Raw genomic sequence first — 27,357 nt, 5'->3', positions numbered from 1 at the left:
TGTGTCTGACACCGAGGCAGAGTCGGGGAGGAAAGGTTCATCGCCCAAAGGAATGATTTTAACATTCCTTCATGGCACAGGTCTGAGGGCACTAACACCAGACAACAGGAGAAGAAGTAAGATTTCTCTACTGAAGAAACATTAGTTTCAGCGAGCACCCTTTAACTTCAGATTGGAATGCTATCTCACTGCAATCTGTCAGGTTCTGTGATCATTTTGCGTAGATGGTCCAGAGTTTTTTTGAAGACCTGAGTACACTAGCCTGAGTATAAATAACTATCATGCAGTTACATGAAACTGAGAATGAAGGCAGTCCTGCCTGGCAGAGGGGAGAGAAGAGGTCTGTGGAAGAAGAGATAAAGAGCTGGGCAGTACTCCACCCTCCTCTCCTTTCCCATGATCTCCATCTGTTTCAATGACATAACTATCTAAAGCAATGAAGACAAGCTAAGCACACACTGCTTTTACATACTCACAATAACTTTCCACCCAATGCTAGTAACATCTGGCTGACGATGAGGTCTATGGCTGCTGTTAACATCGCAAATACAACTTTCAAGGAAACAGACAAGATGTCAGTTTCTAACTGACCTATAAAAATGTCAAGCAGGTCTGCAGCTCACTCCATCAGTTGTGAACCAGACGTAATAATAAGACACCCCCAGCTTCACCCAGTGAGGGACTATCTGACAGGTTTGGGGAAGGGAACACATCAACAGATTTATTTTTATTAATTCAATTACTTCAACTACAAAAATTCTACATGATTATTGAGCCTACAAAAAAAGAAGGGATGCTGAGGTCACCACTTTCTAAAATGATGTAACAGTAATGAAGATACAGCTACCAACACTTTAGTCAGGCAGAGATCATCAGGCAGCAGAAAGGGGTTCCGAGTTTCGTGTGGGGTCTTCCTGTAATGACTGTCACCTCTGACACTTGAGTCGGGCTACATAATCCAAGGCCTGGCTCTTAACACAGAACTCCAGGAGTGAGAACCCTCTGGAGAGTCTCTGAGGCCATCAAAAGCACGCATCTACAAAGCGCTCTATACAACTGCCCATCTACTAAAGCTTTGAAGAATAAACTTTTCTTCTTACAGGATTAAATTTAAGATCAAACAGGAAAATTACTGCTTACCTTGCCACATAAGTAAATGATACTGGTGTCGGGGTCGTAGAAAGGTAGCAAAACCCCATTGCTAGTGTCCATTTCATGAAGAGCAATTGGTTCCTCCATATTTTTCTGGAAGTATATATATATACACACTCACATATATGTATACACACACAAACACACGTACATACACACACATTTTAAAAGATGAATTTTCATAAGATGGTACATTCTTTCATCTCTAAGTTAGCCATTTCCCTATAATAATGAAAGTTTAAAGAACACACATGTAATATTCATATGTGTAATTACTAATGAGAATACCATATGTGATCCAGCTCACTGAAGTGTGTTGACTTGACTGCATAATTACTGCGCCCATCAGTGTGATCCCATGAGAGATGAGAGAGTCCATCTCTTCTGTGACTACTTTCTTTTTAAAGTACTTTTTTCTAGTTAAAAAAAAAAAACTCATATTCTTTAGAAAGCTAAAAGGTATAGGAAAAGTCATTGCATACACCATAATCCCACGGTCCGGTGTGGGGCAACGACTGCTTTGGCTGCTCCCCTCCGGCACACAAGCACACGCAGCGGGGTCAGACCACACATGCAGTTCAGTACTCTCTTCCCACTTGTGCTGCCATGAACACTTTCCCAAGCATGACTATTTTGATTTAGACGTTTGATCACGTTCTTTAGGAAACATTTTAACTAAGTTTAGAACCTATTTCCCAAGTCTAAAACCCTGGATTCTTCATGCATTCTTTCGAAAAACAACAGTAAACATGGACTCCTTGGAGCATCAAGAATGTACTTTTAAAATACACTCAGCAGTGAGTCTCCAGTGAGGAGGAGAACGTCACATCCAATTTAAGACAAGCGGGAGTTCAGCATATGACACCAAGAACCCTATCATCTACTGACCCATCTCAAGGCGCGCTCAGAAAAGGGAGAGCTCGAGGCTGCGAAGCGGTAGCAGGGCCGCGATGGTACATACCGGGTTCCAGAGAGCCAGCTGCCGCTCGCTCATGCGACTGAAGCCAGTGGTGAAGACATTGCCGTCAGCCAGGAAGATGGCTCTCATGGGTCGGGCTCCTTCATGTGCTTTCTCCTTCTCCTGGGTGAGAAAGCAAAGAAGCACTTTACACATAGACTGCAGGAAGGAAAAGTGAGGGAGGGCGGGGGCTCAGTGAACCCAGCTACACCCCACATGCCACTCACATCAAAGGTGTGACTGTGTGTGCGCACCTGTGTGTGCACACGTGCACGTCAGTACTGACCACCTCCCCTCCCTAAAGGAGGAGGAAACAGAGGCACCGAGGGAGCTGCCTGAGGCCCCTCGGCTGGCGAGCAAGCACGCCAGGCCTGGACTGAAAGGCTCAGCCCTTCCACCAGCCCCTGCTACCAACTCCAGTCCAGCCTCTGTAAAAACACGTGAAAGGGTTCTGCCAAACATTTGTTTCTCAAAAGTATGATAATAACCTAAAGGTGGATATACACTATGGCGTCCAGCAATTTCATGGGACAGGAAGTTGAGTCTGGTTAACCCCTTCCTTGGCCTCATCTGTTCAATGGGAGCCCACCAGCTCTGCCCTATGGAAGGTTCTAGTGGAGAAACCACACGCACAGGGCCTTGATAAGCACCAGCCACGCCTGTCGCCTGACTCATAAAAAGCAATGCTGGGCAAGAGCTACCTTCTCAGAACAGGGCTGTGATGGGGCACGGAGTAGGGGAGAAGTGACTGAAGGCCTGACTGTCCATCTCTGTCGTAATGTGTGATTTTGTGGAGGCCTGGCTCAGAGGGCAGGACCGAGGATGCTGCGCTGTGGGAAGAACGCTCGGCATCATCAGGCCCTTTACCAACCAACTGAGGAGCAGGGGAAGGAATCCACTGAGCTACCTGCAGTCCCAGGCCAGCATGCAGTTAAAACTCTGTGGGTTAGCTGATCTAGACTTGCCAAGTCTGTTTTTTTAAGGGTGATACTGTATCTTCAACTTAATTTCTTTTCACTTTATTTACTTATTACTTATTATTTCGGGCCGTGCTAGGTCTTTGTTGTTGCGTGCGGGCCTTCTCTGGCTGTGGGGAGTGGAGGCTGCTCTCTAGGTGCGCTGCGCAGGCTTCTCACTGCGGCGGCTTCCCTTGTGGAGGAGCATGGGCTCGTGGGTGCTTGGGCTTCAGCACTGCGGTCTCGGGCTCTAGAGCACGGGCTCCACAGTTGTCGTGTATGGGCTTAGCTGACCCATAGCATGTGGGCTCTTCCCAGATTCGGGATTGAGCCCATGTCTCCTGCATTGGCAGGTGGATTCTTCACCACTGAGCCACTAGGGAAGCCCTAGACTTGCAAATTCTCAATCGTCTCTCTGTGAGAAATGGTTGCCAACTGAGAGGGAGAAAGTGAAAGAAAGAAAGTGAAGTCGCTCAGTCGTGTCCGACTCCTTGTGACCCCATGGACTGCAGCCTACGAGGCTCCTCCACCCATGGAATTTTCCAGGCAAGAATTCTGGAGTGGGTTGCCATTTCCTTCTCCAGGAGATCTTCCCGACCCAGGGACTGAACCCAGGTCTCCCACATTGTAGGCAGACGCTTTACCATCTGAGCCACCAGGGAAGTCTTACCAGGAAGGCTTGGGTAAAAGCTGCACATGCACAGCTCTGAAGAGAAGGGCGCCTGGGAGACAGAAGCCCGGACAAGCCCTTTCTGATTCACAGTTGGGTCTCTGTATACAGCAAGGGCCCGTGCACTTGCAGCCCAGACTCTCTGGTCTGTGTTAAAAAGCAGAAAGCTCTCACCCACTGGAGCACTACAAATACAGGGGCTGTTGCCCTAAGAATACTTACAGCAACAATCTCCTGTTTCCTCGGATCGATTACTCTCACTTTCTTGTCTTTGGAGGCTGTGCAGATCAGACTGCCGTTCCGGTTCCAGCTGACATTGTAAATCATGTCTGAATGCATGTCGTCCAAGTTTATCAGGGCTTCCCCTGTCCCCACGTTCCAGATGATGATGGCATTATCACAGCCTGCAAGCAAGCACAACCACACCCTCAGGGATGAGAAACGCCTGCACAACAACACATCTGTGAAAATCATAAGCACAGGGAGGATAAACACACATATGTATTGAAATGAAGATGCTAATTATAAGAAGCCCCACTTGTCAGGAGTCAAAACCTGAAATGACCAAAGAAAAAACAGATTTGTGTAAAAGAAACATGGTAAAGGAAAAATACAGCTTGTTAAGTCTGAGTTCATGTGAAACAAACAAGAATACCAAGCAAACAAAAACAAAGAACTGCAGGAAAATGGAATCCTATTTTTTTTTAAATAGAGTTAACTGGGCTGGTGGACCCTGAGTGACTGTAAGTTTCCTTTTCTAGTAAAACATGCATCAGAACGAATACAACTTCTTTCTTTTCCGGAGAAACTAAAAATAAAGGGTTTAAATAACGGTTTAGGAGGCTCAAGACAAAGACTGGATAGGAGGTTACTGCAATCAATGGTGCTGTAAGACATGGTCTTGGACCAAAGCATATAAATTACAATAAGTGAACGGAAATGCCCAGCCATCTCCTCATAGCAGATTTTTATTTTCAAAAAGGAGAGAAAAATAGGCCAAGACTGGCCTGGTTTGAGAAGCACAAACTGCCATCAAATAGGCACATACATTCAGAACCTGATCCCCGAAGAGGCCACAGGTCAACTGAGCCACAGCCCCTCAGCTCATCAACCCACCTTCCCTCCATGGTCAGCCCCCTGTCCCCGAAGCCCCAAGAGGCACCATTTGCTGCTTCCAGGACATTAGCACAAGGAGGAAGCAACATAAAGGATGGACATCCTGAAGGCGAAACTCCTGTCAATAAGCCAATTCTGCAAACACTTACAAAAATTAGCTACTGATAACCAGGACAGCTAAGTTACCTAAGGGTTCAGTCAATTCACTCAGTTGTGTCCGACTCTTGGCAACCCCATGAATTGCAACACGCCAGGCCTCCCTGTCCATCACCAACTCCCGGAGTCTACCCAAACTCATGTCCATTGAGTTGGTGATGCCATCCAACCATCTCATCCTCTGTCATCCCCTTCTGCTCCTGCCCTCAATCTTTCCCAGCATCAGGGTCTTTTCAAATGAGTCAGCTCTTCGCATCAGGGGGCCAAAATATTGGAGTTTCAGCTTCAACATCAGTCCTTCCAATGAACACCCAGGATTGATCTCCTTTAGGACGGACTGGTTGGATCTCCTTGCCATCCAAGGGACTCTCAAGAGTCTTCTCCAACACCACAGTTCAAAAGCATCAATTCTTTGGTGCTCAGCTTTCTTTATAGTCCAACTCTCACATCCATACATGACTACTGGAAAAATCATAGTCTTGACTAGATGGACCTTTTTGACAAAGTAATGTCTCTGCTTTTTAATATGCTGTCTAGAGTGGTCATAATTTTCCTTCCAAGGAGCAAGTGTCTTTTAATTTCATGGCTGCAATCGCCATCTGCAGTGATTTTGAAGCCCCCCAAAATGAAGTCAGCCACTGTTTTCACTGTTTCCCCATCTATTTGCCATGAAGAGATGGGACCGGATGCCATGATCTTCGTTTTCTGAATGTTGAGCTTTAAGCCAACTTTTTCACTCTCCTCTTTCACTTTCATCAAGAGGCTCTTTAGTTCTTCTTCACTTTCTGCCATAAGGGTGGTGTCATCTGCATATCTGAGGTTACTGATATTTCTCCCGGCAATCTTGATTCCAGCTTGTGCTTCCTCCAGCCCAGCGTTTCTCATGATGTACTCTGCACATAAGTTAAGTAAGCAGGGTGACAATATACAGCCTTGACGTCCTCCTTTTCCTATTTGGAACCAGTCTTGTTCCATGTCCAGTTCTAACTGTTGCTTCCTGACTTGCATACAGGTTTCTCAAGAGGCAGGTCAGGTGGTCTGCTATTCCCATTTCTTTAGAAGTAGGAAATGGGTGAAAAAGCTGCACAACAGTATGAAGAGTTGGAACTAAATTCTGGGATGGAGACTTGACCTGTCCTCTTCCTCCTTCATCACAGGCAAATAAGTGACTCCAGCCACTGTGGATGGATCATATAGTCTTAAAATATGCACAACGCTGCAATCAACCATTCTCCTCAGCCTGTACAAGGGAGACTGGGCTTGGTCTGCCGATGATAGCCTAGGTCTGACCTCGATGAGGCAGGCAGTAGGGTATTTTCCATGATGGAATTCCACCTTTGGAATTGTTTTCTCTCCTTATCAGACTGAGGTTCTGAGTTAAACACTGGAAGGCTTCCCAGTTATAGTCAATTGTGATTTTAAAAAACAGAACCTTTTTTTTTTTTAAAAGTAGTTCTTGGTTTCAATAGGCACCAGGCATTAGATTTTTAAATTAACTCACTATATTATAAATACCTTTCATTTCTAGTTAAAAACTGGACTTCTCCCCTCTTTTTTACTGATAAAGTGAAAGACTTTAAAGTTCTACCGCTAACATTAACACTGCATTTTTAATAAGCCAATTTTTTTAAGGTACAGTTTGCATACAAGGCACTCATTTTAAGTATACATTGGTTAAGTTTTGACAGACATATATACTCATCTAGCTACTATCACAGGCGAGATCTAGAACATTTCCATCACCCAACAAAGCTCCTTCCTGTCCTTTGTACTGCTTCTATGATAGTAGATAAACGCTCATATTTTTGAACAAAGAAGAAGATTTCTTTAAGATGAAACTTGGAAACTATACAAGTGGGAAAGCAGTAGGGAACAACTAGGACTTGGTCACAAGATTCACTGCAGTGCTGTTCAACAGTGAAAAAGCAGAAACCACCTCCATGTCCAAAAACAGAGGACTAACTAAATAAACAGAGGTATCCAGACAATGGACTATTAATGGAGTCATTAAAAATATCATACAGTATGTATGAAAAGGACCACAGTGTACCAGCAAGTGCAGAAAGCAGGTCACGTGAAAGAGTCTGAACCTTCTTTGTATGTAAAATCATTTATGCACACAGAAATATCTTTTGGAAACATCAAAATGGGGTAATAATGATGTTTCCTCTGGGTGATGGGGTTATAAGTGATTTTTACTTTCTCCTTTTTGTTTATATATATTCTCTGTAATATACATGGACTACAAGGAGAAACATGGAAGTATTTTTAAAAGGAGAGGGCATATTTAACTAACAAGATCACCCCAACATCAGCAGCAATACCAGAGCTCCTGACTCCTACTCAGGCTCCTTCTAGCACAGCAGGAGTAACTACAACCGAGGGCTATGGGAGCCCCATTTAACTAACAAGATCACCCCAACATCGGCAGCAATGCCAGAGCTGCTGACTCCTACTCGGGCTCCTTCTAGCACAGCAGGAGTAACTACAACCGAGGGCTGTGGGAGCCCCCGCAGGAACCGTTGACTGCTGAGATTCACCAGAGCCACAAAGTGCTAGACGCACTAAGGGAGCGCATGTCCGTCCTGCTTCTAGACAAGAAGTCCACACTTCCACTGGATCTGCCCAAGCGGCCTTAACAGACACACACACACGGGCGCGCGAGTGCACACACGGGTTGGGGGACACCTACACCCCACTCTGGGTTCTTCTGATTTCACAGCCGCCAGCACAGTTGGAACGTATCTATTGCTCCCTCCACACGGGGCCGTGGGGAGTGACGGGGAGGGGAAAGCAGAGGCCGCTCAGCTCCTACCTGCGCTGAGAAGCACGTTGCGGGCCGTCGGGTGCCAGGCTACGATGCCAACTCTCTTTGAGTGGCCTTCTAAGATGACCACGGGCTCAGTCAGGGAAAGGGTGAGTCCGTTTTCTGGGATCTGCCATACCTGTTGGAAGAGGAAGAAAGGTGATCCACATGAAAGAGGTCGGCTTTTGTTATCACATTTACTGTGAGCATCCTGTGGGAAGCCTCGCTGTGAGTAAACAGAACGCACGGTGGTCTCTGGATGAAAGGCAGAATGTGGTGAAACACGAACAGCTGTTCTTCAAATGGAGTAGGATAACAAAGAGCAAAATATCCATAAGCTCTAAAAATGTTAGACCTCTCTGGCTTTTATTTACTATTAGTGGAGATTTTATTTTACATTCACTGTTAAGTTAAAAACTCTCCAGTTAGACGCATACCAAAAAATTGAAAGAAAAATACAAAATGACTGAAGCAAGCACCCACGAAAAGCAGCACTGGGGTGAAAACCCCTAGGTGAGCCCATGGTCTTGAGGGGAAAGCAAACTCTATCCCAAAGGTTCTTGGGCGGCAGCATAGTTTTTCAAACATCATATTTTCTATAATTTTACATTGGGAAAATAAAAAGATACCTAATAGTTTTGTAACATGTACTGAAGAAATGTTCTCACAAAAGAAAAACCTTAATTGGACTTCATCAAAATTAAAAACTTTTGTGTTTCAAAGGATACTATCAAGAAAGGGACAAGACAACCCACAGAATGAGAGAAAATAATTTATGTCATATATCTGAAAAACAACTTTTATCTAGACCATATAAAGAACACAATGCTGCTGCTGCTAAGTCACGTCAGTTGTGTCCGACTCTGTGCGACCCCAGAGACGGCAGCCCACCAGGCTCCCCCGTCCCTGGGATTCTCCAGGCAAGAACACTGGCGTGGGTTGCCATTTCCTTCTCCAATGCATGAAAGTGAAAAGGGAAAGTGAAGTCGCTCAGTCGTGTCCGACCCTCAGCGACCCCATGGATTGCAGCCCACCAGGCTCCTCCACCCATGGGATTTTCCAGGCAGGAGTACTGGAGTGGGGTGCCATTGCCTGCTCCAAAAGAACGCAATAAGAAAAGAAAAATAATCCCATTTTTTAAATGAGCAAGAAATCTAAATATTTCTTCAAGGAAGATATACAGATGGCAAAAAGGCACATGAAGAGCTGCTCAACATTATGAGCCACCAGGGAAACACAAATCAAAAGCACAGTAACACGTCACTTCACACCCACTACAAGTCTGGAATAAAAGGACATATACCAGCAAGTACTGGGGAGGATGTAGAGAATTCAGAGCCCTCATACACTGCTGGCTAGAATGAAAAATAGTGCAGCTGCTTTGGGCAACAGTTTAGAAATTCACCAAAAGATTAAGCACAAAGTTACTCTATGACCCAGCAATTCCACTTCTAGGTATCTACCCAAGAGAAAGGAAAATATATGTTTTGCACCATACACCTATTATTATTCATCATAGCCAAAAAGTAGAAACAACCCAAATGTCCAGCAACTGACAAATGAATACAAGAAATGTGAAACACAAAGGAATATATGACCAAAGAAAGGATGAAGTTCTGACACACTGGGCTTCCCTGCGGGTTCAGTGGTAAAGAATTCGCCTGTCGATGCAGGTTTGATCCCTGGGTGGGGAAGATTCCCTGGAGGAGGAAATGGCAATTCACTCCAGTATTTTTGCCTGGAAAAATGCCATGGACAGAGGAACCTGCCAGGCTTTTCAGTCCATGGGATTGCAGAGTCGGACACAACTGAGCACGCACGCACTGACAGATGCTACAGTGTGGAGGAAGCTTGACCATGTCAGGCTAAGTAAAAGAAGCCAGTGATGACAACCCACCTACTGTAGGATTCATGCATATGAGATGTCTAGAAAGGAAAATCTATAGAGGCAGAAAGTATATTACTAAATTGCTTCAGTCGTGTCTGACTCTGTGCAACCCCATGGACAGCAGCCCACCAGGCCCCTCTGTCCACGGAACTCCCCAGGCAGAAAGTATATTAGTGGTTGCTTAGTGCTGGGGGTGTATGTGTGCATGTGCAACAGCTTAGAACATGGGGTTTCTTTCTGAGGTGGTGGAAACATTCTAAAATTGTCTGTGGTGATAAGTGGCACATATCTGTGAATATACTAAAGACCATTGAATTGTACACTTTAAATGGGTGAGCTACATGTAAATTAAATCTCAATAAAGCTGTTAAAACCAGATATTAAGTAACATTTAAGCTTTTGAAAAGGTTAAAGATTAAAACAATTATTTTCTTCTGTATTAAGTACATCTTCTACCATAAAAGAGTTTATGCAACTAGTTCATAACAAATTTAGAACTTGCCAGTGGAAAAAATCATGCTCAACAGTGGAACAAGTGAGAAATAGAATTTTCCTTTGTTGGGAGTTTTTAAGGAGGAGACAAACAACTGTGTGTTTTCAATCGCTTAGCGGAGGCAGAGTCTGGATTAGGAGTGGTTAAGGTTCAGCTCGGCTGTTGTCCTGCAAAGAATCAGAGCAAAAAGGGTGCCAGTCTGAGGACTGCAGGTAAGTCGTGAATTACGGGATTATCCATAAACCCGCCTTCTGATGGCTTAAGAAACCACCTAATTTCCCTGAATGCTCCATCAGTCAGCGGGCTTTAAGGCAGATGTGAACCAGCATGGGAAGGCAAGGGGGGTCGACCTTGCTCCTTCTCACCCCTCACCCAGACCAGGCTTCTCTCCTCCGGACAGAACAGACTCTGGCCTGCGGCCCCTCTCCTGGAGTGTGGGTGTCTGCTACCCTCCAGTGTTATCTGTTTGCTTTCCCCTGTTTTTATTCAAGGGTTTATGATCAGTAAAACAGCTCCACATTGAACTTGGCTATTTGAATGTAAAGCAGGACAGAAATTTTGAACAGAAAACACGTACTGATTTAATCAAAGCACGAAGTCAGCACAGAAACAATTAGGAAGTGGGACTTCAATGACTCAACAGGAAATGCATTTTGCAAAATGAATTCTGACCAGGCTTGGGACAGAAAGCATGTAATTCCATATGCTGTCTCCAGGTGGCACTGTGACCGCGGGCTGCCGGGTTTTCCCACAAGGATCGTAAAACCTTCAGTGCCTGACTGACCCCGATTAAATAGTGCATTTTCAAAATCCCTAATGAGGCGTGGAGTGATGGGTGGCTTTGGATATAATCAGCATTTCCTGTCTTAAACATGAGAGCTCATAACAGGACTTCACCTCTTCTTTCTCAAGCTTCTTCATCCATCTTTTCTTTGGATGGCAAGGAGATTTTAGTGATGGAGCATAATATTTACTATATACTTTTAAAAATGAGGAAATTCTTTGTCCCTTCTTTATCTCACTTTTGGCAGACCTCACGGTTCCGTCAACAAGGCTTATGCATTTCACGCAGACACCTAACCCATCTTACTATCTCGGTCACTCACTCAAGAGCATTTTCCTTGAGTAGCCACCATAACACACGCCCATTACCAGGCAAGGAGGGGAAGGGCAACTAAGCTTAGATCTTGCTCTCAAGGGGTTTACAGTCTTAACAAAGCAGAGTGGTCAGTCTATGAGACTGAAAGCAAAAGACAGCAAAGTCAAGCAGACAGCTGGAGCATGGGCTCAGGAACCAAGCAGATCTTGGTTCCACTCCAGCCCAGGCCTCTTACATTGATGGTCAAAGGGCTCAGCGCAGGGAAGCGTCAGACTTCATTTAGTGCCGTAAGGACTAAACGAATTAAGAAAGTCCTGGAACAGTGCCTGACACACAGTCAGTGCCCCCAGTACAGTGCAGGGATGTGGAATATCCTAATTCTACATATCAGCTGTATGACCTTGGGGACATTCACCTAACCTATCTGGACCTCAAGCTTCCTCGCCTATAAAATGGGAATAATAAGGAATTTGCTCTCACTGGGGTTGTCTGGAGACCAATGTGACAACAGCAATCTAAAGCACTCAGAACAATGCCTGGCCTAAGGCAGGCTCTGGGTAAGTGTTAGCTGTACTTATTACTTGTCTTTTTCACTAGGAAACCAGAGTCTACATTACCAACACGACACTGGTGTAAGCTAAGTGGAGTGAAAATTAAGTGTCACGAGGTTGCCTTCCTGCCACCTGAGTCTGGTACATCCAGGAAGATTCCCTGAGGAGACACCTCTAAGGATGAATAGGAGTTAGGTGATAGGCGGAAGCAGGAAAGAAGGAAGGGGAGAGGGAAGGAAGGAAATCAAGGATCTAGTTTCAAAAGAAAACAGCTGTAGGGAGCAATTTTCTAAAGAGTAGATGCTCCAAAGAGGCTGGCTGAGGGGCTGAGAGACAGCAGAGTAAAAAGATAACACTGGTAGGAGAGCCCCAGCAGGAGGGGACAGTGACGGGAACTCCTGTGCGAGGAGACATGAAGACAGCAGCCCTCCAGCCTCTGCAGGGAGGAAGGTGGACTCGGGAAAGGCCTGGCACACCTGTAGGTCCTTGCACATGAAGTGGACACAGCCCTGCTCGGTGCCCGCTGAGCTGGCTCACAGGCCCGCTGGCACGTGGCTCTCTGCCCTTTGCTGGGCTCCCTGCTGCAGCCACAACGGCCTTCCAGTTTGGACTGGAGAGGTCGCGGGAGTCTCATTCAGCCTATGTTTAGTTTCCCTGCGCACGACCCGGGACGCAGCCTGGTGTGGCCGCGGGCCAGGATGTCAGAGGCCAGGTCTCCGCCAGAGCTGGGACGCTAAGTGGCCACGTCAGCATGAAGAAGGGGCTTCACTTCCTGGAGCCTCGATTTCCTTGTTTGATTCAAGGGACAGCAGCAGCTCTACCCTCTGAGGGTAACTGGAAAGGTCAACACGTGGAAACATTCTGCGCCCCCAAGCACCCCCAAGCACCACCCAAAGGTGAACTACTGCGAACGGAGTGACCTTTGACAAAATGTCACCTCTCTTGGGCCTGGGCTTCCTGAGTAGTAAAATGGGACACGCTCCTGCCTCACTGCGCTGTTAACAGTGATTAAAATAAGCACCACGTGAAGGCTTCACACGGTGCCCGGCAAAATAAAAGGATCTATGTTCATGATTCTTCTTCTTGTTGGTAACTGTGACCCTTATGACCCCAATATGTAATTTTAAGTCTCAACAGCAGGATTCTTGGCAATGAAATTAATTTGTCTTCAAATTAATTCAGCCCTTTACCTAACTGCCTAATTTATGTCCAAGATATCACATGTGTGAAAGCTCTAGTTCATGCCTGGGCCAATTAGCACAAATGAGATCAGCTCTGATCTCCAGGCTGGTCCGTTAGCTTCTCTGTGTTCTGTGGCCACGGCAAGGACTCTAATACCACTCGCTCTTCCAGACACATACTCGGGGAGCAGAGAGGAAGAGAGGCATCAGACACCCTCTGCTGAACCCTCAGCGGGCATTCAGCCTGGCAGCCACTACAAGCTATCCCCTCACCTCCTGGCTTTTTTCCTTTTTTAAAATAATACTGTGTATTCCTGGCATTTTCTGTGTGGATGATACATTACTAAGGCAATGTTTTATCTTGTTTCGTTTTGAAAGAAAGGGGGTAAAAATGCCATCAGTCTTTAGGGCTTCCAGACAAAAAAGTGAATCAGTGGGTGAAAAGCCAACATGGTTCTGGAAAAAAACAACTTTAAGCCCCTGTTCAGGAATGACTGTATCACTGGCCTCCTTTTCCCACGTGAATTTCTGAATATGAAAAAGGACAGGTCCAGAGAACAGTTCTAACAGGAAAAAAGTGAGGAAAATTAAGAAAAGCGGATTTCTCTCAAAGCAGTCATTTTAAAGTGTATCTGTTTGACGGTTTTATTTCTCAAACACAGCGCAAATTTAAAGCAAACACAAAGTGTTTCCAGACACCGCTTCTCTGCTTTAATTACCCGTCATGAACTTGCTACTGGGCCAGCTACTGGAGTTACAGCCACAAAAAGGATTCCCCTCAAAGGCCGCGTTTTTTAAATGCAGAAGAAATCAACTCCAAAGGCAGAATGAAGGAAAGCGCTGATCTGAAGGGACAGGGAGAGGCTGAGACCGCAGCCCCTGCAGAGTAGCAGACCCCCCGCAGAAGCTACCTTCCAACCACCCCCACGGGCAGGATGCAGAGTCAGGACACCCCTCACGAACCATGACACCGAGAACAACGCTGGTCTTCAGAAAACCAAGCACTGAGAGAGGGGTTCCAACGTGCCAAGGAATAGCCACTTGGCCGACGGCCCAGATGCAATCTGGACAGAATGGAAATAACAAGTCCTGCTGGATGACTGAGAGGGGCTGGAGCCCTGGGGAATGCGCTCTCATCACCAACCACGTCACTTCCACCTTTATTTCAAGGCAAAGCCCACAACAGGAAAATTTACAACAGACGCAAAACTGTCTAAACTAGGGAGCTGATCACTGTTGATGCCCACAGGAATGTTAAGACTGATTTGGGAAAAGAGAACAGTGGCCATTTAAGCCTCCTCATCTGGGACCATCAGAGCCTCCAGGTGAAGACACGTAAGAGTGCTCCTCTGCAGGAACATCCCCTCTCCCAGACTCTGAAGGAGCCAGCCAGGTGGCCCCGCTGTCTGGACAGCTGGTCTTTGCATCTGTGTTTGCAGATAAGGGACAGAGTTGAATCGACACAATTCACTACACCTACCTTGGCTGCTCTTTGTATTATATAAGGTGTGGTTATTTTCTTGGAGCTAAAATTTTCCCAAATAAAATACTCAACAGCTGCAATCTCACAGTATCAAAAAATCTGGAAAACCTAGGAGCAGAGTATCGTTTCCCGGAGCAGGGTTTATATCATTGCTATTTGCTTGCACAAAACATCACTTTAAGAAGCAGTGCACCAGGACTTCCCTGGAGGTCCAGTGGTTAAGACTGCGCGCTTCCACTGCAGGGAACACAGCGTCGATCCCTGGTCAGAGAACTAAGATCCCACACTACATGCCAAAGGAGTGGCCAAAAAACGAGAAGAAAAAAACAAGCAGGGCATCAAGAGCAAACTATGCCTGCAAAATTTACCTTCAGGTGGCTTCAAGAAGCCATCTCTAAATGATGAAGGGATGTACCATAAGGCTGGTATTTCTTCTCTAAAACTGCGATCAACACTAGTATCACTGCCACAGAATCAATGCTCACACCATGAATTAACCACCACTTAAATGCAGAGGACATCATAGAATTACACCATAAATATAAAAAGCAGTTTTAAAAATTAATTTAATCATTTACTGTTCATTTGGTAAACTGGTTTTGTTGTATTTTTTCCTACTGAATTATCTGCTGAAGATATTATTACTGCCATGAATCCACTCTAAGTATACATCAAAACTCACTGTAAGAAAAATAACTCATTATATATTTATACCTTCCTTGATCCTCTCAATTGGCGTACTTGTGTGTTTATTTATTTAATTTAGTTTTTGAAACAAGTAAGGTAACTAAGGCTGAGAACACAGATATACATAGATCGATAAATAGATAGATGTGGCCTGGGACCTTCTCAGCATCCTTTCTCGAAAAGAGCTGGGCCCTGATAGCAATCTACATTTGCAGCTCCTGGGCTATCACCAGGAGGAAACTACAGCCAACTTTTCTTCTTCTTTTTTTAATTAATAAAAGCTGCTGTTTGAAATTATTTGATCTATTGTATGGTGTTTTTATCTTCAGAACAAGTGGAAAATGAGGTATTAAGAAGCAGGTGGGGTAGGAGATCAAATACTTCTTAAAAACTTTTTTTTTCAACTGCTGAGTTATTAAAGCATTTTGCAATTAGCCCGATAATATCAAATGATTTGAGGCAAATTAAGTGATTAAAATATCAGCCCCATACTTAAGGGACTAAAAAAGAGCTGGAGGAAGATTTATCCCAAATTTACAGAATGTTCACTCTGGCAAAACCAATAAAGGGGCAACACAGGAGGATTCCGGGAAGATGGTGGTGTCAGCGGCAGATCTCCCCAGGTCCCTGCAGAAAAACACAGAGCACCCAGATGACAAAACAAAACACAGGGATCACACTTACAGAAAACGAGGCGACCACCAGATGCAAGTGGGTGGAGGAAAATCACCAACAGCCACACGACCCGTGTGCTGTCGGCCTCTGTGTGAAAACCCCCTGCGGCAGCAACGGGGGCCCCACAGACCTGAGCAGAGCAGGCCGTTAGGAGACCACAACGGAAACAGGAGGGGCTCTGCCTTCCCCAGCAGTGGACGAGAACAGGGTCTTAAACAGCAAAGGTCTGCAGGGGCTGAGAAATCTAGACCCCAATATTCTCGAAGCCAGCCAGAGAGGACTCCCTTCTGAGACAGGCCCACACCGAGAGGCAATTCCAAGGAATGGAAGCAAAGCTGAGCAGGACCGAAGTAAGACGGACAAAGGAATCAGAAAGGTCAAATTAAAAGCAGGTCAGGAAATACAGAGCAAGCCGCGGTGTTCCTCAACACTACCCGAAAACGACAGAAGAGGGCGCTCTGCAGAGTTTGAACAGCTTTATAAAGCAAGCCAGCTTTTGAAAGCTTTGGAAAAACTAAATTCACATTAAAATAAGAGAGAGGGCAAAAATAAATAAATAAATAAAGGCTCCAAAACTACTATGAGAATAAAAGAGAATACGGTACAGAAATAGCACCCTGACAGACAATACAGAACACTAACAAGATCCGCGCCAAAAAACGATTTAAATACTATCACATAGGCTTCAAAAGACATTATTAAGAGAACAAGACAGGAAACGTTATAAGTCTGAACTTGAAAAATTCAAGAACAGGTGGTGGAAATCAAGAAAAAATTAGATCTCAAAGTAAAAGTACTTTAGAAACAAAGGCTAACAAAGAAACTAACAGCTGCTGCTGCTGCTAAGTCGCTTCAGTTGTGTCCGACTCTGTGCGGCCCCACAGACGGCAGCCCAGGCTCCCCCATCCCTGGGATTCTCCAGGCAAGAACACTGGAGTGGGTTGCCACTTCCTTCTCCAATGCATGAAAGTGAAAAGTGAAAGTGAAGTCACTTAGTCGTGTCCAACTCTTAGCGACCCCATGGACTGCAGCCTTTCAGGCTCCTCCGTCCATGGGATTTTCCAGGCAAGAGTACTGGAGTGGGGTGCCATTGCCTTCTCCGAAACTAAGAGCAAACAGACACAAATAACAACCCCAAAGAAATAAAAGGTAAAAAGCAGAAACATTTTAGCCTACAAGAAATGAGTAGGAGGGATGTCTCTGGTACGCCCATGCAGGGGGCCAAGGCCCGCAGACCCCAGTGTGGCTGAAGTCTACAGGTCCCGCCATGTGAGCGCACCCGAGGGGCTCCTGAGCCACCCGCTGCCACCAGGTCCAGTGACCCTGGGATGGAGCCCTCGGAGGATCTGAACCTCTCCACTCCTCTTGCAGGCATCCGGGTTCCTGACCACGCCTTTCAGGCAGGACTCGGCCCAGGCATTTGGGGGACCAGTTGCTTTCACCAGCACCAACCTCAGCCCTCACACTAGCTCTCTGAATGTCGAGGAATTCCAGGACCTCGGGCCTTGTCTGTCACTGGTGATTAGGGACCCACTGGGGACAACCAGAGCCCTGAGGTGTCAGGCTCAACTGTGGTCGACTTGCCTGTGCCTGGAAAGTCTGGCACCCTTTGCCCAGGTGTGCCCTGGAGAATACTGAGCCATCCTCCAGCAATACGGGCTGCTCCCCTCACATGGATCCTGCCTGTGAAACTCCAGGGACGGAGGCCTGGGGCCTGGTGCTGGACACTATCGTGTCCCACTGCCGGTGGCTAGCAAGGCCTCTTTGCAGAGGCCGCTAGGGCTGCAGTGTTACTGGTCTGACCTTTTAAGGCAAAGTTTCTTTCTGAACACGATAGATAGACCAGGCCTCTGAAGCTGCTGGTTAAGCCTCACACCTGGTTAGGGAGGGGATATTTATTTATCTGTAATTTCATCTTCAGTCACAAGCTGAAGAGAGATTTTATGAACATTCCTAGGATGGCCTTGTTCTCATAAGTTTCTTCTTGTTCTGATTTCTGAAAAATAAATCACAGATTCGGAATCTAGTGAGAGCCTCTTCTCTGGTGCACAGTGGCATTTTGGGTCCAAATCAGCTAACACCATCAGCTGGTGCTTTTTAAAAAGTCTCAAGTGACCAAAGGCATGAGCTTGCGCTCCTGAAGCTGGGGCGGAGTTAGGATATGAACTGTAGAGCCAAACATGTTTCCACTGAACCAGGGGCTGGCTCTGTGCTGTGACTGCCTGGTGGAGAGTCATCATGATGGTTCAATGGTGGGAAGTAATAAGTTCTTGGCGGGGCGGGGGCATGGTGTGCTGGGTCCAAATGAAAGAATAATGAAAAATAAACCTCTACTGTCTTTTTCAGCCCTTTTTTCTAATTTATTCATAATATAAATTGTAATGAATTATACCTACAACACTTTTATTTAAATCCAATGTCTACTCAGCAGCGTTTCTCTTTATCCAAATGTATATACCAAGTGTTAAACATAATTACTGTTGGGCATTTGAACTCTGTATTTTCTTTAATAGACAGGAGTGCTATTAAACATCTTTGTAAATGCTAAAAAAAGAAGAAGAAGAAGAAAGGTTTGGAGAGAAACTGATAAATATCAAAGCTAGATAGATAATATCAAACATCAAAGAAAGACGATAAAGCACTTGGATAACAGGAGTCCCTGAAGGAAAAAACCAAAGCAAAAGAACAAACTTTGAAGACTTCTAAGTCAAGAAAACTTTCCTGGAGGGTAGGGAAAAAAAAAGAAGACCTGAAGCTACACTGAAAGAGCACATCACATACTCAGAAACACCAACTCAGAATAACCAAAAATAGTCTAGCGAAATTTACTACATTTTAAGAAAAAAAAAACAAAAATCTTATGAACATCTAGGCAAAAATAACATATCTATAAGGAAAAGAAAATTACACCATCATCTGGTTTTTTATAGCAACACTTTATACCAAAATAAGATATTTAAATACTCAAGGAAATGCTGCAAGCCAAGGATTTTATATCCAGAAAAATTTACCTTCAAGTATAAAGGTCAGAAAACTAAGATCATGGCATCTGGTCCCATCACTTCATGGCAAATAGATGGGAAAACAGTGTCAGACTTTATTTTGGGGGGCTCCAAAATCACTGCAGATGGTGATTGCAGCCATGAAATTAAAAGACGCTTACTCCTTGGAAGGAAAGTTATGACCACCCTAGATAGCATATTCAAAAGCAGAGACATTACTTTGCCAACAAAGGTCCATCTAGTCAAGGCTATGGTTTTTCCTGTGGTCATGTGTGGATGTGAGAGTTGGACTGTGAAGAAACCTGAGCGCCAAAGAATCGACGCTTTTGAACTGTGGTGTTGGAGAAGACTCTTGAGAGTCCCTTGGACTGCAAGGAGATCCAACCAGTCCATCCTAAAGGAGATCAGTCCTGAGTGTTCATTGGAAAGACTGATGCTAAAGCTGAAACTCCAGTACTTTGGCCACCTCATGCGAAGAGTTGACTCACTGGAAAAGACCCTGATGCTGGGAGGGATTGGGGGCAGGAGGAGAAGGGGACGACAGAGGATGAGATGGCTGGATGGCATCACCAACTCGATGGACGTGGAGTTGGTGATGGACAGGGAGGCCTGGCGTGCTGTGATTCATGGGGTCACAGAGAGTCGGACACGACTGAGCGACTGAACTGAACTGAACTAATAAATAATAAAGGTCATAACAAGCTGCTGTCAATATAGAAGAGCTTAGAGCGCGTGTTCCCACGAGCCTTTCCTAGTTGATTCCGTCCCTTGGAACTGCTCCTCAGTATGGATCCAGCCCGTCCCAGGAGGGAGCCCTCTCAGATTGGTTTCCAGAGAACTGGGGTCTACAATCGACCAGAGGAGGAGTGTCAGATGATCCAAATGACTTTTTTTTTTTTAAACTGCTTTCAGCAATCATGACAGTGGTGATACTATTGGTATTTTTAGTGTGAGATTACTGTGTGTATACCGTGAAACAGCAAATGAGATAGATTAGAATATTTTAATTCCTCTTGACTCCCTGAAAACCAGGATTCTGGGTATGAAAGAAAGGAGACAGATGCATTATTAAAGAAGTCAGATAAAAACTCTACAGTCCTGACTTTGAACTAGAAAGATTAAAACTAAGTCACAAGGTATCATATCTTTAAATATATATGTATATTCTAAACAAATTTACCACACGGTCTTATAAACAATGATCACCACAGTAACAATGAGCATCCCTAAGCACCCGGACAGTGACCGAGAAATCCCATTTTCCATTCAAAGAAACCAGGGCCTCTGAGAGAAAGGCCGATTCGAGGCGTGGGGCTAGAGATGTCCAGGATGGGCCTTGGACACTTTGACATACCAAAGAGTAAGGAAGCCACAGAAACAAGTAGGGTCATGTCAGAAGGACTCGGGAACTGCAGACAGGTTTCCATTAACAAAGACTGAATGAGCTGAGCTTTGAAAGAAGAACCGTAATGGATCAAAAACTGTGAAATAAGTTCAAATCCATGAGTTCCATATGAAATGAAAGGGGAAGAAAACCTCCAAAGGAAAAACTAATTGGTCACCTTCTGAGGAAGACCGAGAACCAATTCATTATCTTGAAAACTGGGTAAATAAAAGGAAAGAATCAAATGTTTACCCTGCTTTCCTGTATGAACTGTACTCCTGGGTAACTAAATAGATAAGAGGTAGGACCAGCTTACAACTTCTACCAGCTGAAAACTGAAAACAACTGATACCCAGTAACTGTGCAAATTAAAAAAAAGAGAAAAAAACAAAAAAACAGGCATCTTGAGACCTCGTGCCTTGAAGGAGACCAGAGCTGGAGCTCTAGGCTTGTCAAAGGGTTGGAATCTGAATCTAATCACACTCTAGGATGCAGCTGCCAACTCGCAGGGAATCTGAAAGACAGAGAAGCAGGTTGAACTGGACCATGAGGGTGCAATCAGCAGAATCTGGACTGCTGGAAGCTTCAGGTCGAAGGTCAGGCATCTTCAACAAGGAAAGGATGGAGGAGGAACTCCTCCTGTAGACTAGGAAAGACTTAAAAGACCTATCAAGCTCTTAAAACTTGGAAGGCTGAGCTCTAGCATCATCCAGAGATGCACGTTTACATGATTAAAACCACAAAGAGAGGCAAGGAGGTGAATTTACTGGTTACTTGTGGAGGGAGGGGTGGCTCAGGATTGGGGTGGGCATAGGAAGAGTCTGAGAGGGCTGGGAGAATCCCACTTCTTGACCTGGGTGGTGGTCACAGGATGTTCACTCTGTCATAAATCTCTCAATTCACTTTTTCACTTAACTGTTCAGTGTGTTTTATAACACAAAGGTGGTTTGTTTGTTTTTTTTTAAGGGCAACATGAACAATAATGCTGGAGATGAGGAGAGATGTGTCAAACACCCTTCTCTAAGAAAGGTTAAGGTTTCCTAGATTAAGATTTGGCATTGGGTCTGAACACTGTTCTTCTCCCTTAGCTAAAATGTGTCTGTAGCCATTCAAATGATCAGTTTAGCAAGGCATGTTAAATGGAACAATTCCTTTTAATAGCAGCATATTTCTTTAATATGCTTTGGCTGCCAAAATCATGAGATCACAGGAGGAGTTATTCTCAGCCAAAAGTCCATGAGAAAAATTGGTAAATGTTTAAATGGCACAGTTCAGGAATTAATTTGTGTTTATGTAAAATAATTATAATTAACAAAGCCTTCCAAACAATGTTTCTAGGTCTGGTTCAGTGCACAGAAAACCAAGAGGGAGCTACCCGAGTGCGGTTCTTGCAGCTCTCCACTGCCAAGTGAGAGGCTGCCTTAGGGAAGACCTGCTCCCATCCAGACCTGACTTCAGGACTCCCCTTCCGCGCTCAGGCTCAACCTTTCCAGCAGATGTTGGGATAGGGTTAAAAATGCATTCAAACCCATAATTACACTTGAAGGCTAAGAAGAACATAATCAAGAACAAGAAGCTTCACTTTCAAAAGTACTCCTTCCTTCCACCAAAGCCTGGTTTCACACATAACCTACTCTCAGAACCTAGGGAACATAAAGAACTTACTTTAAAAATCTTTCAAGTTGGATGTCTGTACACCTGCAGAGAAAGGACTTTCTTAATCAGGGTCCACAAACATTAGCTTGGAAACAAGCACTTGCAAAAAATTCATTACTATCTCTCAGTATCTGTTTCATGTCCCATTTATCTGTATAACCTCTGGCATCATATTTCACTGGAATATGCAATTCATGCGAACAATTTTCTCTGCCTTTTTGGTGGGGAGGAAGGTTATGCTGTCCAATGGCATTCACGGAAATATTTGAAAGTCACTTTATCTTTTCTAAAATCTTCCCAACCAAGCAGATGTGTCAACTGTTAACAAGGAAGAACACACACACACACACACACACACACACACTCACACGAAAGAAGAAAAAAAGACAACAGAGTACAACTCCTTGATATAAGGGCTTGTAAAATGATTTACCAAAGTTAAACTTTGATGTTGCTAAATTCTTACATAATACAATGGACAATCAAAGCTACCACGATTTTCTGCATTTCAAACCTCCTCACACACACTCTTGGGAGGCAGCATGTGAGCTGCGCTGGCTGGCGTGCCCACCACACCACGGGGACTTACCATAACAGTGCAGTCCTCCGAGCCGCTGGCAATGACCTGGTCGTTGTGTGGGCACCAGTCTATGTCCAACACTGGTCCTGTGTGGCCACATACTGTTGGGTAGGATTTGTCAATTCGACCAGTCTGAAAGGAGAGAGAAACATACCTATTAGGTATCATCAAGGCCACAGAGTCTGTATGTTTTCTCAGATCTATTTTTCCTTTATTACCTCTACCCTGAACTCTCAACACTCTACCAATGATAATGTTCATTCAGATCAGCCAACGTCAACCAATAAGAACTGTCAACTTGCATTTCTAGAAATAGTTACTACTGCTACTGCTGCTGCTACTAAGTCACTTCAGTCGTGTCCGACTCTGTGCAACCCCATAGACGGCAGCCCACCAGGCTCCGCCGTCCCTGGGATTCTCCAGGCAAGAACACTGGAGTGGGTTGCCATTTCCTTCTCCAATGCATGAAAGTGAAAAGTGAAAGTGAAGTCACTCAGTCGTGTCCGACTCTTAGCAACCCCATGGACTGCAGCCCACCAGGCTCCTCCGTCCATGGGATTTTCCAGACTGGAGTTGGGGTGCCATTGCCTTCTCTGAGTTACTACTGGGGACACTCTATCAAACAAAGGAGCTACATTTCCAGAACCAGAGATTTAATTAATCAATGGCATTAAGAGACACAACAAAAAAGAAAAAGTCTTTTTACCAAAATACAATTCTAACAAACAGCTGAATTGTAAATTATAGGTGTTTCTACTGTTTAAAAAAAAAACAAACACCCGAGTACTACTCAAAGTGTAAAATATAACCTTTAATATAATAAGCTAATACCCTTGAATATATACAAATTAACAGCTCTGGAAGTGGATGGCACTGTGAGCAAGCAAGTGAAGGTAATACAAAGAAAAGCCTTCACCACTGCTCAGGGGCTGAAGGACATAGGATGTGCCCAGGTCTCTGCTGTCTTCAATCAACAGAAGACCACTTTAGCACTCAGTCACTACAGATCCACATCGCATTAAGAGCACCACTTTTAAGATTGGTCATAGCAACCGTCACAGTGTGCTCACGTTACACACTTGAACCTAACGAGCCAATGTGGCTTACTGGACCAATTCAGTGTTAACCAAGACAAACGCTAGTACAACAGGTGTATAAAAGCCACTTCCTTTTTAAAAGCTTAATGCCAGTCCTTTCTGAGGTTCTTCTACATGTGCTAACACAGGTGGACAGAAAGGGATCACCACAGTGCAAAACCGAACCTCTCCTGTTATGGCCAATTGTCACAACACAGGGGCAGGCTTTTTGGAAAATGTTTAAGATCAGTGAATTTGGATTTTTCCACTGACTATGGAAATCTCCAGGGAAGCAGTGTGCTAAAACAGAGATCACAGGCTCAGAGTCAGAGAGATATGGGTTCAAACCCAGGCTCTCTTGGTTAAACAGCATATGATCTCAGACAAGTAATTTCTGTAAGCTTCAGCTCATCACCTATGAAATGAGTAATAATAATACTTACCTCCTAGGATTACCATGAAGAGGAAATGAGAAATGAGGTAAATCACAGCCCAGCATTACAATGATCTATATAAGATCTATAAAAAAAATTGTAGTACCTGGAATACAGTAAACACTCAATGAAAAACTGGCACTTATTACTAGTTTTTCCTGCATAACATATTCACTCACTCCATCACTAAGAGTTACAAATGTGTGTTATCTGTGAACTTTGGGCCAGATACTGAGCTGAGTGTTGGAGACATAGAGGTAAGCAGGGAGGCCTGGCCTGGCCAAGCGTGGAATCCATCTAAAGCTCCAGTTACAGCGCAGCACAAGACGTTGCGGCAGCAGGAGAGGCCCCGGGCGGCGGGGACACAGGAAGACGGTCAGCCAGAGGCGTCGGGCTTAGTCTCTGGGAGGGTTTTCTGCTGAGAAACGCGAGTTCTCAGTTGAGGGGTGAAGATGGACCAGCCTACAGAATTGAGGCCTGGGTTTTTTCACACACTCTCCCTTTCTCTTGCAAAACTAATTCAACCCAGAGTGTGTGTGGGTCCTGAATTAGTATTATAGAGAAGCTGGGTCATATATGAGAAGCCATGTGGGTCACTGACAGGCCACAAAGCAGCAAAAGTCAGGGACCAGGTGCCAGGGCTGGGGTGTGGCATTGCCGTTTTCTCCCTGAGGCCCTGGCCAAGCCTCAGGTCCTCACCTGTAAAACGAGAACCCTAGACTTCTTTCTTCCAGAACGGATGTGAGAACGGACTGACACAATCAAGGGAAAGCACGTGGTACTGTCCCAACACTTCGAACGCTCAGAAAATGTTGCCAGAATTCAGCTGCTGGAACCCACTCTATCAGCATCCCTGACCACACCCTTCCATAAAGAAGGAACTGTCACTAAGCACCTAGGCCGGGAGTTCTCAGCCTGACTCTCCCTGTGAGCACTCCTCCCTGGAGCTCCTGCCCAGGTAACAGTCTACTGCTCAAGGTGCTGGCGGTGAACTTACACGTGTTTGTTTTCTAATATTATCATCATATTATGCATTATTATCATTATTTAAACTATATAGTAGTTACTCTCTTGAATGTGTGGTATTTTGTAATTTAAAACATTCTGAGACAGGAAGCCCAAGGTGGGACCTGATACACATTGCAACAGACATCGCAGAAGGACAGGATGCAAGAAAGACAAAAACTGAAGAGATGAGAGCGGAGGATTTTCCCGGTTTAACTGAAGGTCAAATCTTCAGACTGAAGAGGCACAAGTCCCAAGGAGAAAAAGAACAAATCCACATCTATTCACATCCTAGTGCAACTCCGAAACACCTAAAACAAAGACAAAATCTCAGACAAAAGCAGCCAGAGGGAGAAGACAAATTACTTGGAGAGAGCATGCCTAGGTCAACTGTGGGCAGACTTCTCAAAAGCAAGTACAGAAACACAGATGTGGGGGAATATCTTGGAAACGCTAAGAAAAACAACCACCTGTGCATTCTATACCCAGATAAACTATCATTCAAAAGTGATGGACGGCCAAAAAAACGAGACATTTTAAACAAAAAGATACTGAGAACTTAGCATTTAAAGACTCTTATGCAAAGAATCAAGTTCTTGGACTTATTTCAAAGATAATTTCAAAGAATTAAGTTCAAGGGGTTATTTCAGGAAAAAGAAAGTTAACCAAAAGAAAGAGCTGGGATCCCAAATCAAGCAGTGAGCAAAAAAACTGGTAAATGTGATCAGTGTAAATGAGCACTGACTGTATAGAACAGTAGTAATTATGAGTAACTGCAACAGAGGTAAGACAAGGCACATATTAACATCGTTTCCAAACACACATTAAATATTTATTTTTAAAATAACCAATTAGGATACCACAAAGTAAATCTCCAAATATACCAAGGAATCAAGATCCTAAAGTGCATGTTCTGAGTACAATGCAATACAATTAAAAATTAACAGAAAAATATAAACCAAAAATCTCCAATGCATCCAAATTACTCAATAATTCACATAGAAAATCAAAACTGGCCAACAGCCAATAGAAAAAGGTTAAAAAAAGAAAAGTGAAAGTGTAAGAAAAAGGTTAAAACTGGTCAGTAAATACATGCCGTATCAAAACTTGTAGAATATAGCTAAAACAAATCTTAAAATTCCAGACAAAATAAGCCATCTCCTAGAAAATATGTGATGTATCAAAAGTTTTTCAATAAACAGGAAACCTAGAGAGACCCAGAACCATAAAAGAACCAGTACTGTAAACTCCATATTTCACTGCCCACTCAAAACCAATCAGTTAGTAAATTCCAAATGTAACAGAGCTGGATGGTTGTACAGATGAGTTTTACCCAACATTCAAGGAAGAACTCATCTCCAACCAACATTCCCAGAGAACAGAAAATCAAGGCACACTGCTGAAGCCATAACCTAAGGAATGTACCACCTGACATGAAGGAAACCTACAGGACATAAATATTGATGCCAACATCCCTCAAAATGGGGGGAAAATGTAAACTAAACTCAGCAGTGTGGGTTGTTCTCAAAAAACATAAGTAAAAAGATATGTTGCAGAATGGGAGGAGATTTAATATTTACATCTGTATTTGTACACTATTATATGCATGTATACATAAAATGTATATCTGACAAAATCAACAACACTTTAACAGAATAAGGGGCAAATGACAGGAACAGGGATCCACAGGGAAGGAAGCCTGAAGAGCCAACAGATGTATGGAAAGCACTCCATCTCAATGGTAATCAGGGGACTGCAAATTAAAACAATAAGGTAATAATATTTGACCCCTATTAAAACTGGCAAGAATTTAGAAATCTAAATACAAGTGCTAGCAAAGATGTTGGGAAAGGGGAACTCATAAAAACTGCACCCAGGAGAGTATCCTGCCACAATTCCTTTGAGAGCAGTCTGGAAACAACTGGAGTGGAAGATGCCCACCCCTCAGCAATACCACTTCTACATGGTCTGTCCCATATTTTGCACAAGAAGGGTATTCATGGCAGCACTGTTGGAAATAGTGAAAAAAGCAGAAGCAATTTAACTGTCCTTTGGTATAAGAATAAACCTCACTTACATAAAAGTTTAATACATAGAAAATAACAGTCTGTGTTACAGGTGTATGTACATGTAATAAAAGTACAAACATATGATACACAGCAACTTTGAGAAGATGATTACCTCTGGGGAAGGAAAAAAGATGAAAAGGGGAATGGTGTTTTAGCTACATCTGTTATGCTTTACTGTTTTTCAAAAACAGAGATGAAACAAACATGGCAAAATTTTAACATCTGTTTAATCTTGTGGGTGAGCACAGGAGTGTTCTATTATGTATGACTTGTTTCCTAG

The 27,357-nt window shown here is 44.2% G+C and overlaps 1 protein-coding gene across 4 annotated transcripts in view; it reads right to left on the bottom strand.

The window, feature by feature from the left end:
* CORO1C (coronin 1C) overlaps positions 1-27,357 on the bottom strand; it is a 76,755-nt gene that overhangs the window by 6,449 nt on the left and 42,949 nt on the right. For all 4 annotated transcript variants that reach the window (XM_086348458.1, XM_086348459.1, XM_086348460.1 and 1 more), the window contains exons 3-7: positions 22,503-22,625; positions 7,824-7,953; positions 3,959-4,140; positions 2,114-2,233; positions 1,141-1,245 (exon numbers count right to left, since the gene is read on the bottom strand). In XM_086348458.1, coding sequence (XP_086204584.1) covers positions 1,141-1,245; positions 2,114-2,233; positions 3,959-4,140; positions 7,824-7,953; positions 22,503-22,625 — 660 coding nt within the window. The remainder of the gene's footprint in view (positions 1-1,140; positions 1,246-2,113; positions 2,234-3,958; positions 4,141-7,823; positions 7,954-22,502; positions 22,626-27,357) is intronic.

The sequence above is a fragment of the Bos grunniens genome, chromosome 17, assembly GCF_055505025.1.
Source record: "Bos grunniens cultivar Pamir isolate PY7600 chromosome 17, Bosgru_T2T1.0, whole genome shotgun sequence".
Taxonomy (NCBI): domain Eukaryota; kingdom Metazoa; phylum Chordata; class Mammalia; order Artiodactyla; family Bovidae; genus Bos; species Bos grunniens.
Note: the sequence above shows the minus strand (reverse complement) of the source record. Positions and strands in the feature narration are given on the sequence as shown.